Source organism: Corvus kubaryi, unplaced genomic scaffold (genome assembly GCF_017639235.1).
Source record: "Corvus kubaryi isolate FWS band 111438036 unplaced genomic scaffold, C.kubaryi_AGA036_p1.0 split1-37374, whole genome shotgun sequence".
NCBI lineage: Eukaryota > Metazoa > Chordata > Aves > Passeriformes > Corvidae > Corvus > Corvus kubaryi.
In genome coordinates this window covers 2603868-2616818 of record NW_024582079.1, presented here as the reverse complement: position 1 = coordinate 2616818, position 12951 = coordinate 2603868, and the positions used below count along the sequence as shown (strand labels likewise).

Here is a 12951-nt window from a genome sequence, read left to right as displayed (position 1 = left end):
AGGGACCTGCTGTGTGTGGTGTGGGCATGGGGGTGTCATAGCTGGCTGCTCCCCACTGTTGCTGCACAGTCACCACCAGAGTTTCCCTGTCCCTGCTGCCTGCAGGGACCCAGGGAGGTGCTGGGTCGTGGTTGTAGCTGCTTCCTCCACTACTGTGGACATCCCAGACCCTACAAGCCTCAGCCCTTGCTACCACACAGCAGGGACCCCAAAGTACATGGACCTCTGGGGCCGCCCCTGCCATCAACCAGGCACCCCAAGAATCTGGACAAAAGCGGTGAGACATGACAGGGACAGTGGAAAAAAATGTCTGCCCCAGACTCACAGGTTTGGATGCTTTTTAAAGTAAACTCCCTTTCTTTAGGACACTCCAGCAAAGTTCAGGATCCTGTTGGTAGGTGACTCTTGCACTTCTCAGTTCTCTGTTTAGGAAAAATAAATAGGAAAGAATCCAGAGGCGGTGCTTTCTCCCCGCTCCGCAAGATGGATCAGTGCTTGCCACTGCAGGAAAACTGTCCCACCGTGATCCAACCCAGTGCTTTGTCCTGAAATGCTCTGCCATGGCTGAATACATGACTCCTCTGGAGCAGGGTGACACATTCCAGCCCCAGACAGTGACACTAACAGATGCAATCAGCCTGCAAGGTTTAATGGGAACATGGTGCTGGTGGAGACGGCAGTGGGAAATTTATGAGGAATTCATGAGAGGAAGAGGAAAATGAACAGCATTTGCTGATGCAAAAGGGAGAAAGATCCCAACAGGGCAGCAACTGAGCCATGGGGTGGTGGCATTTACTGGGGGCAGTTTGGGTCCTGGCTGTGGGGAGGGAACAGCACCATGGTTGGACCAAAAAGGGGCCCTGGCCCTCAGCCATAAAAAGAGCAATTGGGAGGCAGCTCTATGGCCATCTCCTGCAAGGGAAATGATGAGCCCCGAGTCCCACCACAACACCTAGATTGAGTAAACCCCATCCTGCTGCCAAGCACATCCAGAGCTGCTTTTTCAGAGCATCAATGCTCTTTCTGCCTGGCTTTGGGCAGGCTCAAACTCTCCCAGGTCAGGAGCCACATCTAACAGGTCACTGGGACTCATCCAACCCAGGGCTGAACACCACACTGCTGATGGGAACCTGCTCACTGCCTAAGTTCCCTATTTTGGCCAAAGCACTAGGGCCAGGGAGATTTTAGACATGTGTATCCCAGGTTTTCTTCCTCCACTCTTGCCCTGCACCCCTGTCAGTCGGACAGAGGGTCTGTATCAGTCTGTATCTCTCCTGACTCAACCCAGCACCAGCTCTGATGGCCTGAGATAGGAGCAAGTGGCTCAGCCATAGGGCTCTGGGGGCAATTAGAGAGGAGACAGCTCCTGCCTGCACCCAGCTCCTTCCCACACCTTAGGGCACGGCTCAGAGCCTCTGGAACCTGCTGGGATGCTCGGGGGGCTGCATGCTTTGGGATACTTCCCCACAGAGGGGTGAGGAGGGCGGCCCCACTACAGTTCCCGTAGCCAGCGTGGTCTGACAAGGCTGCGAGGAGGGAAGGAGAGGGGAAAAAATGTCTCACTGCTTTAAGGAGATTTACTGGGCTTGTTATCAGCACAGGAAGAGCCAGAGCTTAGGGGCAAATGGGAGATGCTTTGCCTATTGCGGTATTTTTTCCTACTGTGCTCTAAGCCGGCTCACGCGGCGCAGGCAGGCGGCACACCCGGCTCCACTGCTCCCTTTCCAGCAAGCTCCGTGTGAGCCCTGTCACCTCCAGCTTTCTGTTTGCCAAGGCAGGGGCTGCTCAGAGCCCAGAGCACCCGTGTTCATTTAAAAAGTGCTTTGTGTTTAGGTGCTGGTGTCCATGAGCATAGGAGAGCCCCTGGCGTGGCTGAATGCTGCAGCCCAGCTCACCTGGCTGGTGGCTGCTTCCCTCATCCACCCTATTTGGGTCTCAGCAGCTGCTTTTAACCTGGAATGGGGTTTGTAACCACAACCAGGACTGAGAGATGGGTGGTTATGGGGCTTTTGTGGGCCTTCCTGATCCTGCTGCCCGCTTGCACCTCACACCATTGTCACCACACCACTCCTGGGTTGGATCCTGGGGCTTATTTCCATGAGATCTCAAGGCTGTGGAAGGTTGGGAATGAGAGGGTTTTTTCCTGGTGAGAAGGAGGGTTATGCTTTCTGCTCATTTGAAGTCCCTGCAAACACCCAGGGGAGCACATGTGTGCTGGGGAGCCAGTGCATTTTAGGGGGTGCATTCATCTGTTACGGATGCATGTGGGAGAGGGGGAGAAACAATTTCCTCATCCCATAGACTGCATAATAGCATCCTTGGAATTAAAACAAGGTCTGAGCAAGAGAAATGCATCCGCAAAGGCCTTTATCTGGCAGAATCAGAGCTCAGCAGCGGCACGGGAAGCAGCGCGCGGCCCGCAGGAGACCCAGCCCATCTAGAGTTTCGGCTCTGGTTAATGACACAGCAAATCGAGCCTGTCATCTTCAGACATGATGTTTCTTGTCCTTTCGGCCCAAGAAAACAACTACCACCCTCTAAAACTGCAGTTTCACAGCAGTGTAGCTTCTTCTCCCCCCGTCCCTTCCAGAGCAAAGGCAGTGGCGGCAGCTCTAGGGGTGGGAGGACGCGGTGCTGGGGGCTCACCACCCTCCACCCCACAATTTCAGCATCACACCGAGAGGATGATGCTGGGCCAGCTACCTCCTGGAGAGCCACAGCGAGGAGGAGTGCCCATCCAGAGAATCCCAGTTTCCCTCATAAGCTGGCGGGGTTCACTCAAATCCGTGAGGAACAACTTCTCCCTAATTCCATGAGTGTTGGGCTCCCAGCAGGGCTTCACCAGGATGGGCTTGCTGCACAGGAGGGGCAGCTGCATGGCAAAACTTCACTGCCAAAGACCCTGGGATAGAAATATTTGTGCCTAAATCACAGATTGATGCTGCTAGCAGAAAAAGCAGCACCATAAATACATATATATATATATACACACTATATATATATTTATTTATATTTACAACTGCAATTGTAATTATATTCATAGTTACATTTATTTTATTTTTATATATTAAAATATTGATTTATATAAGCAAGTATATTCTTATCTATCTGTAAATACAGTATCAGGATTGCTGGTGTGTATATTGCTGGCTTAGGAATTACTGCCTTTTTTTTTGTGCTCTAGGTATGACATGGAGCATGTTAAAAAAAAACTTTAAGAAGGGTTTAAACACCTTGTTGGAGAGTGGTTTTTGTTTGTCCCAGGGTGAGTGTTCTCACCTCCTGCATATGGTGGGCCCTTTAGAGAGGCCACAGGAGCTCTGGGGCAAGATCACAGCGGGGCTGAATGCTGGTACAAATCCCTCCCTGCCAGAACTCACCCCACAAGCCTTCACCCTGATGGAAAATGCACTGTGCTGAAGTCAGGGATACTCCAGCAGCTGGGATAATCAGCAGTGAAGTGCTGGTGGTGGCCATCACCTTGCCAGCACCCACCAGCTTTGTGCATGTCCCACAAAACATCCCTGGAGCCGCTGCACCGCCAGCACGGCGGATTTCACAACATTTCCCCAGGAGTGTTTGGATTTACGGTGTAAAACAAACCACTTTTGTCCAAACAAGATGCTCCTTGCAGAGATGGCTATTTTGGGTTGGGTGTTTTTTATTTTAATGGCCTTTCAAAGAGCAGAACTGATTCGCACGAAGCTGCTCCAAATGTTTCCAAGCAAAGTTTAAGAGAAAACTGGAGTTTCGCTTAAGCGTGTTTTAATGGGGAAGGCTTGTTTTTCCTTCATGTTCCCTGCTCTTCTTGGAAAACCAGGAGCCAAGGGAAGAAATGTCTTCAGCTCACAGCAAATGATTTTGTTTCAGTTTTGAGAAGTAGGGAGGGATCAGCATTTTTATGGGAGCAATTTATTTCCTTCCAATAAGCTCCATTTCAGACAGTTTTTTTCTCCAGAGCATGTTAGGAGGAGTCACATATTTACTGTATATATTGATATACAATAAAAGCGTTATTCTTTGGAGGTCTGGATTCACTTTTTACAGCATGTCCTCATCCGGTGACTCCCTAAAAGCAAGGAGGTAGTGATACCCATGGTGACACCATGGACCATAGTGACAAAAGGACACTCAGTGTCTCTGTGCCTTTTTGCCCCAAAATACCCCCACCTCCCCCTATGCCTGTGAAGGCAGCAGCACAGCCATGCTGGGTGCTGGATCCCAGCTTGGAATGGGGAATAATGAGCCCTGGGGAGGCTTCTGCCACCTCCCATTTATAAAACAGGGGAAAAAAGGGTGGGAAAAAGCACTAAAATTATTTAAAACCCCCAACTCCCAAATAATTTTCAGTTGCAAAAAAAGTATTAACAGATGCTTGTTAATTCTTAAAACCATCTCAATCTGCAAAAAACCCAACCTTGGAAAACCCGTCTTGAGAGTCTTGCTGTAATGGCTGGCCCGGAAGCTGCACAGACATCTCAGGATGCAGTGGGGGGAACCAAGGGAAAATCAATCCCTCTGCTCCCATGGAAGTGAGCAGTAACTCCTGCACCTGAGGGGAGAGAAAACCTGGAATTTTGAGAGAGCCAATGATAACCAGGATAATAAGGCACCACTAATTGTCCTCATCCTCCTACCCTGCAACAGCTGGGAAGGCATAGCCGGACCTGGCACGAGGCACTGTGTGATGAGACCTGGAGCTGCCCTGAAAATCTTAGAGACAAAATGAATTAAAAATCCCATGTGGATCCACACAGAGGGGAAGGTGGGAGGTTGGGATACCAGGACATGGTCCCACCACAGGGAAGCATGGACAGGATGCTGTTCCCTGGCTCTGGTTGCTCCGCAGTGCCAGCACATCACACTGAGCCTGTGACACAGCAGAGCTCTGTTAAAAGCATCCCAACCTATTTCAGTGGTCTGAACCACTGTCAGCAGCCTTTTCCCACCACAAAGCCATTTACCTTCAATGTCACACAGACGCGGTGCGGAACAGGAGCTCACCCACCGAGCCATGTCAGTCTCTGTGCCAACGTGTCTCTGTAGCAATGGGACAGGAGGGAAGCCCCTCTTTCAAGGAATGTGGGATGCTGGTGTAAGCAGGGACCAGGGAAATCCCTCATGCACATGGGGCATCGTGGTACCTGGAGTTGGAAGGAGTGTGAAGAGAAGTCCCCACAGTGGCAGCACCAGGATGAGATGGAGAGCAGGGGGACAGGGAGAAAGACACATCTCATGTCATGACCCACCTCCCTTTCCCCACCAGCACACAGGAGATGACCCAAACCTGCACTCATGTCTGACCAAGGGAAAAGTTGGAAGCAGCGAGTCCACCTCTGCCCATCCAGACCCAGCAGTTCGTCTCCAGCTATGCCCCAAACCAGATGCTTTTGACGAAGACGCCAGGAGCTGCCTTAATAAGCGCTTATGCAATCCTTCTCAGCAGAGGAAATGTCTTTCCCAATCCCCAGCCATTAGCAGTTGGCTGATGCCCTGGAGCAGGACATTTTAGAGCCCTTGTAAATTTGTTTCAGGAGTGGAAAGTGGTTTGAGGAGGGAAAGGCACTGGTTTTTGTCAGGGACCTGAATCATCTGGGAGCTCTTCTCCACAACTTCCCACGAGTGGAGAGCTGCCACCACGTGTCAGCAGCCAAACCCTGCCCTGAGCCAGGTGATCAAGGATGGGAGAATGACAGTGGCAGCTTCTACTCCAGGGTCAGCAGCCAGCCTCAAGGCTTTGGGGAACAGTGTTTGTCTCAGCAGGGAATCTGAGTGGGGAAATAAGAGGTTTTAAGGTAGGAGCATCACTCCTGATCCTGTGCAAAATTTCCTCTAAGAAGAGAGGTCAACCAGGGAGCAACTGGACGGGCTCTCCAAGCACATGGCTCACCTGGGCTGCCAGTCAGAGCTCATGGGCTGGGTTTTTCTGTCATCTCCAATTACGTGCCTATGACAGATAATGTAATATAAAGAGAAATTCCCCTTATGGCAGGTGGAGCCTCCTTCCACTGATTTCCAGAGCAATCAGATGAGGGAACAGCTCTGTTTTAAGTGAGATTCAGAGCACCCATGCCAGCCTAGAGGAATGATTCTGGGGCTGGTTCCAGCAGTTAGGCTGCTGTTACCTTCCCTTTACCTATTGTTTGCATCCAAACTTAATTGCAAATTGACATGAGCCGTCTTTGGGGAGCTGCTGTTCTATCAGCACAATGAGCCATTGTTGAAATGGCCGCAGCAATTTTCCAGGTTAATTTATGGCCGCCACACCCCATTAGCAGCAATAAATGTGGAGCCCAGTTTTGCCGAAATTGTGAGTTACGATTTTTCAAATAAATACATTTTCCTATAAACCAGCTCTCTGTTTAGTTTGAATGTTCCTCACAGACACATCCATCTACATAAAATACACAGGAGAGGAAGCTGAGCTGTGACTTTGCTCTGATGACATAAAAACTTTTGTAAACACAGTGTCACTTACAGTACTAGCAAAGAGAGAGCCCAAAAAATAAACAGCGAGTGCCTGGCCCATCCCTGCAGGAGCACATGGAAAATTTAATACTTTTTTCCGTAAAGCTTTGTTTTCTTCTTGATTTATCCACGCAAGACAGTGGCTGTTTGGCCATAAATAGATGGTATTTCTTGAGGGGCAATGGTTGCAGTCACCCTTTGTGTCGCCATAGGGGCGGCATGGGAGGGGTGTGGACAGAGGAGATGCTGTGGGCTGCTGCTGAGAACAGGAACATCCAGGCACAGCACCGTGCTCACCCCCAGTTCCTCCTGCTCCTTCTGTGGGGCTTTAACAGACTGAACCCCACTTGGAGTCGCTCCTGTGATGCTGATGTAGGATCAAGCAGCCCAGTGAGGTAGTCTGGGGCTCTCAGGCAGTGTGTGGGTGCAAGAGAGCATGGGCACCAGCAAGCATGAGCTCTGCTGCACTCCAGCACCTCCCACCCCTATAAAACCCATCCTGGCACAGCAGGACACGTGGCAAACCCTGCTGGGGTAGAGGGATGCCCTGAGTGGGCTTTTGCAGCCCAGCCTTAGCTGTGACCCCAGGGCTGAGTTCATTGCTGATCAAACTGACTTGATTTCATTCACTTCTGCAGGTTCTCTCGCTCCTCACATTGCCAGGAGGAAAATAATCCCCCAGAGCAGCTCTCTGCAGCTCTACTTGAAGTAGACTCTGCTCATGCCTCAGTTTCCCAAGGGTTTTTGCCACCATCCCCTGAGGCCTCTGAGAGCAGAACTGTTAGGAAGGTGCTGAGTGATTATTATTGCATTATTTCAGGCAAGTGCTATAAATACCCAGGGGCACCTTTAGACACAACCCAGCTGCCCAGGGGAGCTGGCTCAGCCCTGCTCTGCGCCTGCAGTGGTTGAGGAGGGGATCGAAGGCCGTGGCCGAGTGAGGAGGTACCCTGGGCATAACCTGATGGGGGACGTGGTGTGGGGCTGTGGGGTGACAGGGCTGGGACCCTCCTGGCCGCACCCTGGGGCTGCAGTGGAGCTTGGGGTGGGGGGATGTGGGTGCAAGAGGGTGCCGGGATGCTGCAGGGAGATGCTAACAAGGAAGACAAGGGGAATATTTTACGGGGCTGCAATGTAAACAGAGCTGGAGCAGAGCCCCTTTTTATGGAGTCCCTGTCCTGCCAGGGCATCTGCCAAGGCCCTGATTTACGCTCCTATTTAGATAAGGGAGCCAGAGGGGGGGAGCAGAGCTGGCGTCAAAGTCACAGGACACCCGGGGCTGCCGCTCACTGGGCGCTGATAAGGAGGTGGCTGAGGGGCCAGGGCCAAAACCTCAGCTCCCGTCCCAGAAATGGGGATGGATGCAGAGCATGGTGGCTCCCCCTGGGTTTGGGGTGCTGGGGTTTACAGAGACCTGGGATAACCTCACTCCCAACATGCAGCATTGGCCCTCTCACCATTGCCTGGCCATGAGGGCAGAAAATCTTTCTCTGGGAAGGATTTGAAGGAAAACAGGTGGAGAGAAACGTGGTTCCGCCTGCCATGCCAGCCATAAATCGCCTAATCCAAACTGCCCGGCGTTTTCTCCCCCATGTGAGTGGGGAGATGTGAAATTAAAGAAACTCACCAAAAGTTTGAGAAGTGCTAAATTTGGACGCCATGACAAAGGCAGTCTGGTTTGATTTAGAAGGTGTCGGCATGAAAAGGGCTCTGGTTTTATTATTTTATTAAAACATGAAAGATTAGAATGATTTTCCAAAGGAAAATCAACCCTCTGGTCCCACTATTTGCTCAGCTGAGCACTTCCAAACTCTGCAGAGTCCAGGGACCTCCATCAGGGGGTGGATTAAGCAAGAGAATGCCCAGGCTTGGGCTGGACTTACCTGGCTCAGCAGCTGGAGGCTGGAGGTGACTCTGTTGCACAGCTCAAGGTGACAGCTCCCAGCAGGATGTGGCTGTAAGTGGCCTGTGCAATGCATAAAGGGATACAGGGATGAAAAGGGTACTTTTGAGGAGTGTTTCTAGAGATGGGGTTTGGTGGCACAGACTCTAATCTGGAAGTTTGCAGGGTTGGAGAGAAGCTCAGTGAGGAGCCTGGGGTTTCTAAGAAGAGCAGGGCTCCACAGGTGATGCTCTGCCAGCATGGAGGGGGTGAGGCGTGAATTGGGACCCCTGAACTTCTCCCAGATGGGCACTGGCTCCCACCGGCGGTCAGCCGGGCTCGGGGATCCCACCCAACCACGGCTGTTTTGAAGGAAATCGGGGACACGATGCCCTACCCAAGGCCTGGCTCTAACGGGAGAATAATCACTAGCAAATGTTTGCAGGGCGCTTGTTTTAAAGGGGGTGGGGAAGGGGGGTCTTTGCAGCAGCTGAGAACAAAGCAGGGGGGAACAAAGCTGGGCAGATCCGGCACGGCCGCTCCCCCCCAGCCGCCGGGGCCCGGCAGAACCGGAGACCTGCTTGCACCCTGCCCCGGCCCCCCCAGCCTCCTGCCTTTGCAACTCGCCTTGTAACAACTAACGATGGAAAATCCGAGGCATTTAAGTGGCTCCCGAATCCGCCCGGGAACCGTGATTGAGAGAAGTCAAATAAAATTTGTCATCTTTAAAATGCAGGAGGACGTTAATGGTGTGTTAGCCCGGATGATTAATACAAGCGCCTGCAAACAACCCTCCAACGTTTCCACCCTCCGCTGCAAGATGAATCGCTGGAAAGCGCCGTTAATCGCTAACATACCTTGGGCCCAAAGCCCCTTCCTGCCCCGCCGCGCTGTGATCACCACTGCCGTGCCCAGCCTGTCCTCACTGGGAGTCACTGCAGCAAGAGCAGGGGTCGGCCCCAATGCCACCAGGCAGGGCTGGGGGTGAAGCCCGAGCTCTGGGACGCATCCTCCTGGGGATCTGTCTCCCATGGGTGCAGAGAAGAGCAGGACGTGCTGTCCTCTTTAGGGCCCCACCCTGGGCTTGAGTTTGGGGCTGCAGTGAAGTACAAGATCCCGACCTCAGCAGGTCCCCCCAGCCCTTCTGTGGCCAGGCTGGGACAGGGAAACACAGGGCAGGTCCCCACCTCCCTGTTGTAAATCGGTCAGTGTGCATGGACAATATCATTTTTATATATCTATGCATCTATGCAGTGTCTGTGCACGGGTGAGCAGCACACAGACGTGTGTTTATAAGCCACGTGTGTGATAGGTGTGCGTGTGCCATACGTGTGTGTGTGTAACATACTTACGTGTGTGTAGCACATCCGTGCTGCTGGTGTATGTAACACCTATGGGTGCACGTGTGTGATGCGTTTGTGGAGTGTGTGGTGTGTGCAGCATCTTTGTGGTGCATGTGGGCAACGTGTCCAGTGTATTGGTGTGAGCAGCAGTGCGTGGTGTAACCAACACAAGTGCAGCGTGGATTTGTGCAGCGTGCATTGCACAGCGTGGGCGTGTGCTGTACGGGCATGCAGTGCACATCCCTGTGCAGTTGTGCAACGCACGGAGCAGGCATGGGCCAGGAACGCCATGCACAGGGAGGGAGCCCCCCAACCCCAGGGGGGCCCAGCCCGGCCTCACTTCGCCCCCTTGTCTCCCCATCCCCCGGCTCCGGGTGCGGCCCCGAGCACCCCGCGCTGCCCACCCGGCCCCGCCACCTCCCCGCGCTCCGCTCCCGCGAGGTCGGGCCTGTCCCGCGTGGGGACTCGGTGTGTAGGAAGCAGACTGTCCCCGGGCCGCTGCGGCCCCGGAGCACGCACACGGTCCGCTCCGGCCCGGCCCGGCCCGGCCGGGGCTCCCCCGCGCCGCTGCCGCCTCTCGTCCCCGGGCCGGGCGCGGCGGCTCTCGGGGGGCTCGGACACCCCCGCCCCGGCAGCGGGGATCGAAGCGCTCCGGGACAGGGGCTGGGGTGGCCCTCTGGTCTTCCTCACCCCCTTCTCCCTGAAAGCAAGGAGCAGGCGGGACCGAGGGCAAGCGGCGGAGGTGTGAGCCCAAACCCCCGAGCCCGGAGCGCGGCGCACGCCCCCTCCGCCGCCCCGCTCCCCCCGGGGCCCCCGCGCATCCTCCCCTGCCCATTGGCTCCACGGCGGGGGGGCCGCGGCCCTATATAAAGGCCGGGTCGGGAGGCTCCAGAAGGGGTTAAAAAAACCCCAAACAACAAATCCAAAACCCCAAACCCCGACCGCCCCACCCCAAACCCCACAGCCGCCTCCGCCACAGCAGCCCCGCGCCGGAGCCGCGCTCCCCGCAGCCCGCCGCGCCCGCCCGGCGGGGAGCGCCTCCCGCCCGGCCATGGAGCGCTGCTGAGCGGCCCCCGGGGCCAGCGGAGCGGATCATGAACCTGGTGGGGGGCTACCAGCATCACCACCACCACCACCATCACCACCACATGCTGCACGACCCTTTCCTCTTCGGGCCGGCGGCTCGGTGCCACCAGGAGCGCGCCTACTTCCCCGGCTGGGTGCTCAACCCGGCCGAGGGGACCCCCGAGCTCGCCGGGCAGAGCCCTAACTACGGCCCCGCCGAGTACGGCCCGGCCGGCCCGGGGCGGCTGGAGGCTCTCAGCGGCCGCCTGGGACGGCGAAAAGGTGTCGGGGGACCCAAGAAGGAGCGGCGGAGGACGGAGAGCATCAACAGCGCCTTCGCCGAGCTCCGCGAGTGCATCCCCAACGTGCCCGCCGACACCAAGCTCTCCAAGATCAAGACCCTGCGCCTGGCCACCAGCTACATCGCCTACCTGATGGAGGTGCTGGCCAAGGACAGCCAGCCCGGGGACACCGAGGGGTTCAAAGCAGAACTCAAGAAGACGGACGGCAGGGAGAACAAGAGGAAAAGGGAGACGGTAAGAAGCGGATCGGGACCCGCGTCCCTGCTCTCCGTGGGCCAGGAGCGGGAGGGAAAAACCGCCGGGCTTGGGGGAAAAAAACCTCTAAACTCTCCCGGCCTCGCGGGAGCCTTTTCCCCCAGCGTAATAATAATAATAATAATAATAATAATGATAATAAATCGTTGGAGGGTAACTCGTCGGAGAATAGCCCGCCCGACGGGCCGGGTGGGCTTCCGAGCACTTTCCGCGAGGGATCAGCCCCCGGGGCCGGGACTGGCCGCGGCGGAGCCTCCCCCGGTGTGTCCTTCACCTCTCCCGGGAGCTCTCCCAGGACGAGCGGGCGCAGGAGCGATTCGGAGCAAGGGCGGCCGCTTCTCCCCGTGCTGCAGCGGGCGGGTGGCGGGGTGGGGACCCCTAAAGCCCCTCTTTGTCCTCGGGCTGGCAAAGCCGCTCGCTTGCAGCCCTGCGGCAGGCGCAAGGGGCGGGCGGGCGGCCCGGGACCCCGCTCCGTTCCTGACCGCTCCTTTCTCCCTCCTTTCCCCGTCTCCTCTCCCGCAGCAGCCCGAGGTCTATTCGCAGCCTCTGGGTCACGGCGAGAAGAAGCTGAAGGGCCGGACTGGTTGGCCCCAGCAGGTCTGGGCTCTGGAACTGAATCCCTGAGAGCTGCCCCGCCGCCCTGACGGCGCTCCCCGCCCGCCCCTCCATGTGCAATGACGGAGAGAACCCAGCCCGGCCCCGGAGCCCATCCAGGCTCAGGACACGGGGAGCCGGCCCGGCTGCCCCCCGCCCGGACGGATGCTCCGCGGGAGAGAGGCGAGAGCGCTTTGCGGGCTCGGGTCCTGCCCGCTCCGTCGGCAGCGGGGACCAGCCGGGCCCTTTCCCCGTGTCCCCTTCCCGCATTTGCAGTAATCGTTGCTCCTTCCCGCTGCCAGCAGCGATCGGCGGCTCCTGCCGTGCCGGGCCGGACTGGAACGGTTCGATTCGTTTGCTATTGTAAATACGAGCCCCCGATCCCCTCTCCCCGTCCGCTGCCTGACCGACGTGTGGCTGCGGTGAAACTACCTAGAGGTGCATTTGGGAACACTCCTGTGCCGGGTTTTCTACCTCAGATCTGCATGACCACTTCCCGAGGGACCGAGCGCGCCACACCACGTATTTAAAACTGAATAGCTAAAAAAAAACTTTTAATAAAATAAAATTTAAACTTTATGCAAACGGCCTCGGGTCCAAGCCCTCTGCTTTCCCCTGCTCCGGCAATCGCGCTGCTCTGGCCAGGTCCCCTGCGCTGCCCACAGAGATGCTGCGGGATTAAGGACATCCCTGAAGTCAGTACCCTGCTGTGGGGCCGATCCATGTGAGGGAATTCCTACTTGGGGAGCTCGGGATCCTTTGAGACTTGTTTATGCCATGCTTGCTCACCTCAGGAGCTGGTGGAGCTCTGCAAACGTGTACCCGCAGCCTCCCCCAGGGCACGAACTCTGCCCCTGCCCTACATGTAACCCCTTCCCTCCCTACCCAGGAGACCTTCTAGAGGGACTGGACTCGTATTTGGCTTGAGGAAGGATGGCAGGATCAGGCCTTTACAGCGTCTGGATGGTACCGTAGAGCTGTGGAGCCCCGGGTTTTATTGCTGCCACGCAGAGAGCCAGGGCTCGGCTCCCGTGTCCTGCCG

At 55.7% G+C, this 12951-nt stretch overlaps 1 protein-coding gene and 1 long non-coding RNA gene across 6 annotated transcripts; one reads left to right on the top strand and one right to left on the bottom strand.

The window, feature by feature from the left end:
* Nucleotides 1–3041: 3041 nt before the first annotated feature.
* Nucleotides 3042–11273, bottom strand: LOC121657857. 4 transcript variants are annotated; one of them, XR_006013732.1, is made up of 4 exons: nucleotides 11190–11273; nucleotides 8352–8434; nucleotides 4638–5144; nucleotides 3042–4552 (listed from the first exon to the last, which is right to left on the bottom strand). It is a non-coding gene; the product is annotated as an uncharacterized LOC121657857 (long non-coding RNA). The 4 variants fall into 4 exon arrangements; XR_006013731.1 differs by having other exon boundaries at nucleotides 4638–8434; XR_006013730.1 differs by lacking the exon at nucleotides 11190–11273 and having other exon boundaries at nucleotides 3042–4069; nucleotides 4418–4552; nucleotides 4638–10047.
* Nucleotides 10692–12488, top strand: LOC121657856 (heart- and neural crest derivatives-expressed protein 1). Of its 2 annotated transcripts, none has more exons than XM_042014026.1 (2): nucleotides 10692–11294; nucleotides 11841–12488. In XM_042014026.1, the coding sequence occupies exons 1-2, from the start codon at nucleotides 10788–10790 to the stop codon at nucleotides 11937–11939; spliced, it is 606 nt and encodes a 201-aa protein (XP_041869960.1). In that variant the 5' UTR covers nucleotides 10692–10787; the 3' UTR covers nucleotides 11940–12488. The 2 variants fall into 2 exon arrangements, with proteins under 2 accessions (XP_041869960.1, XP_041869959.1); XM_042014025.1 differs by having other exon boundaries at nucleotides 11838–12488.
* The last annotated feature ends 463 nt before the right edge of the window (nucleotides 12489–12951 follow it).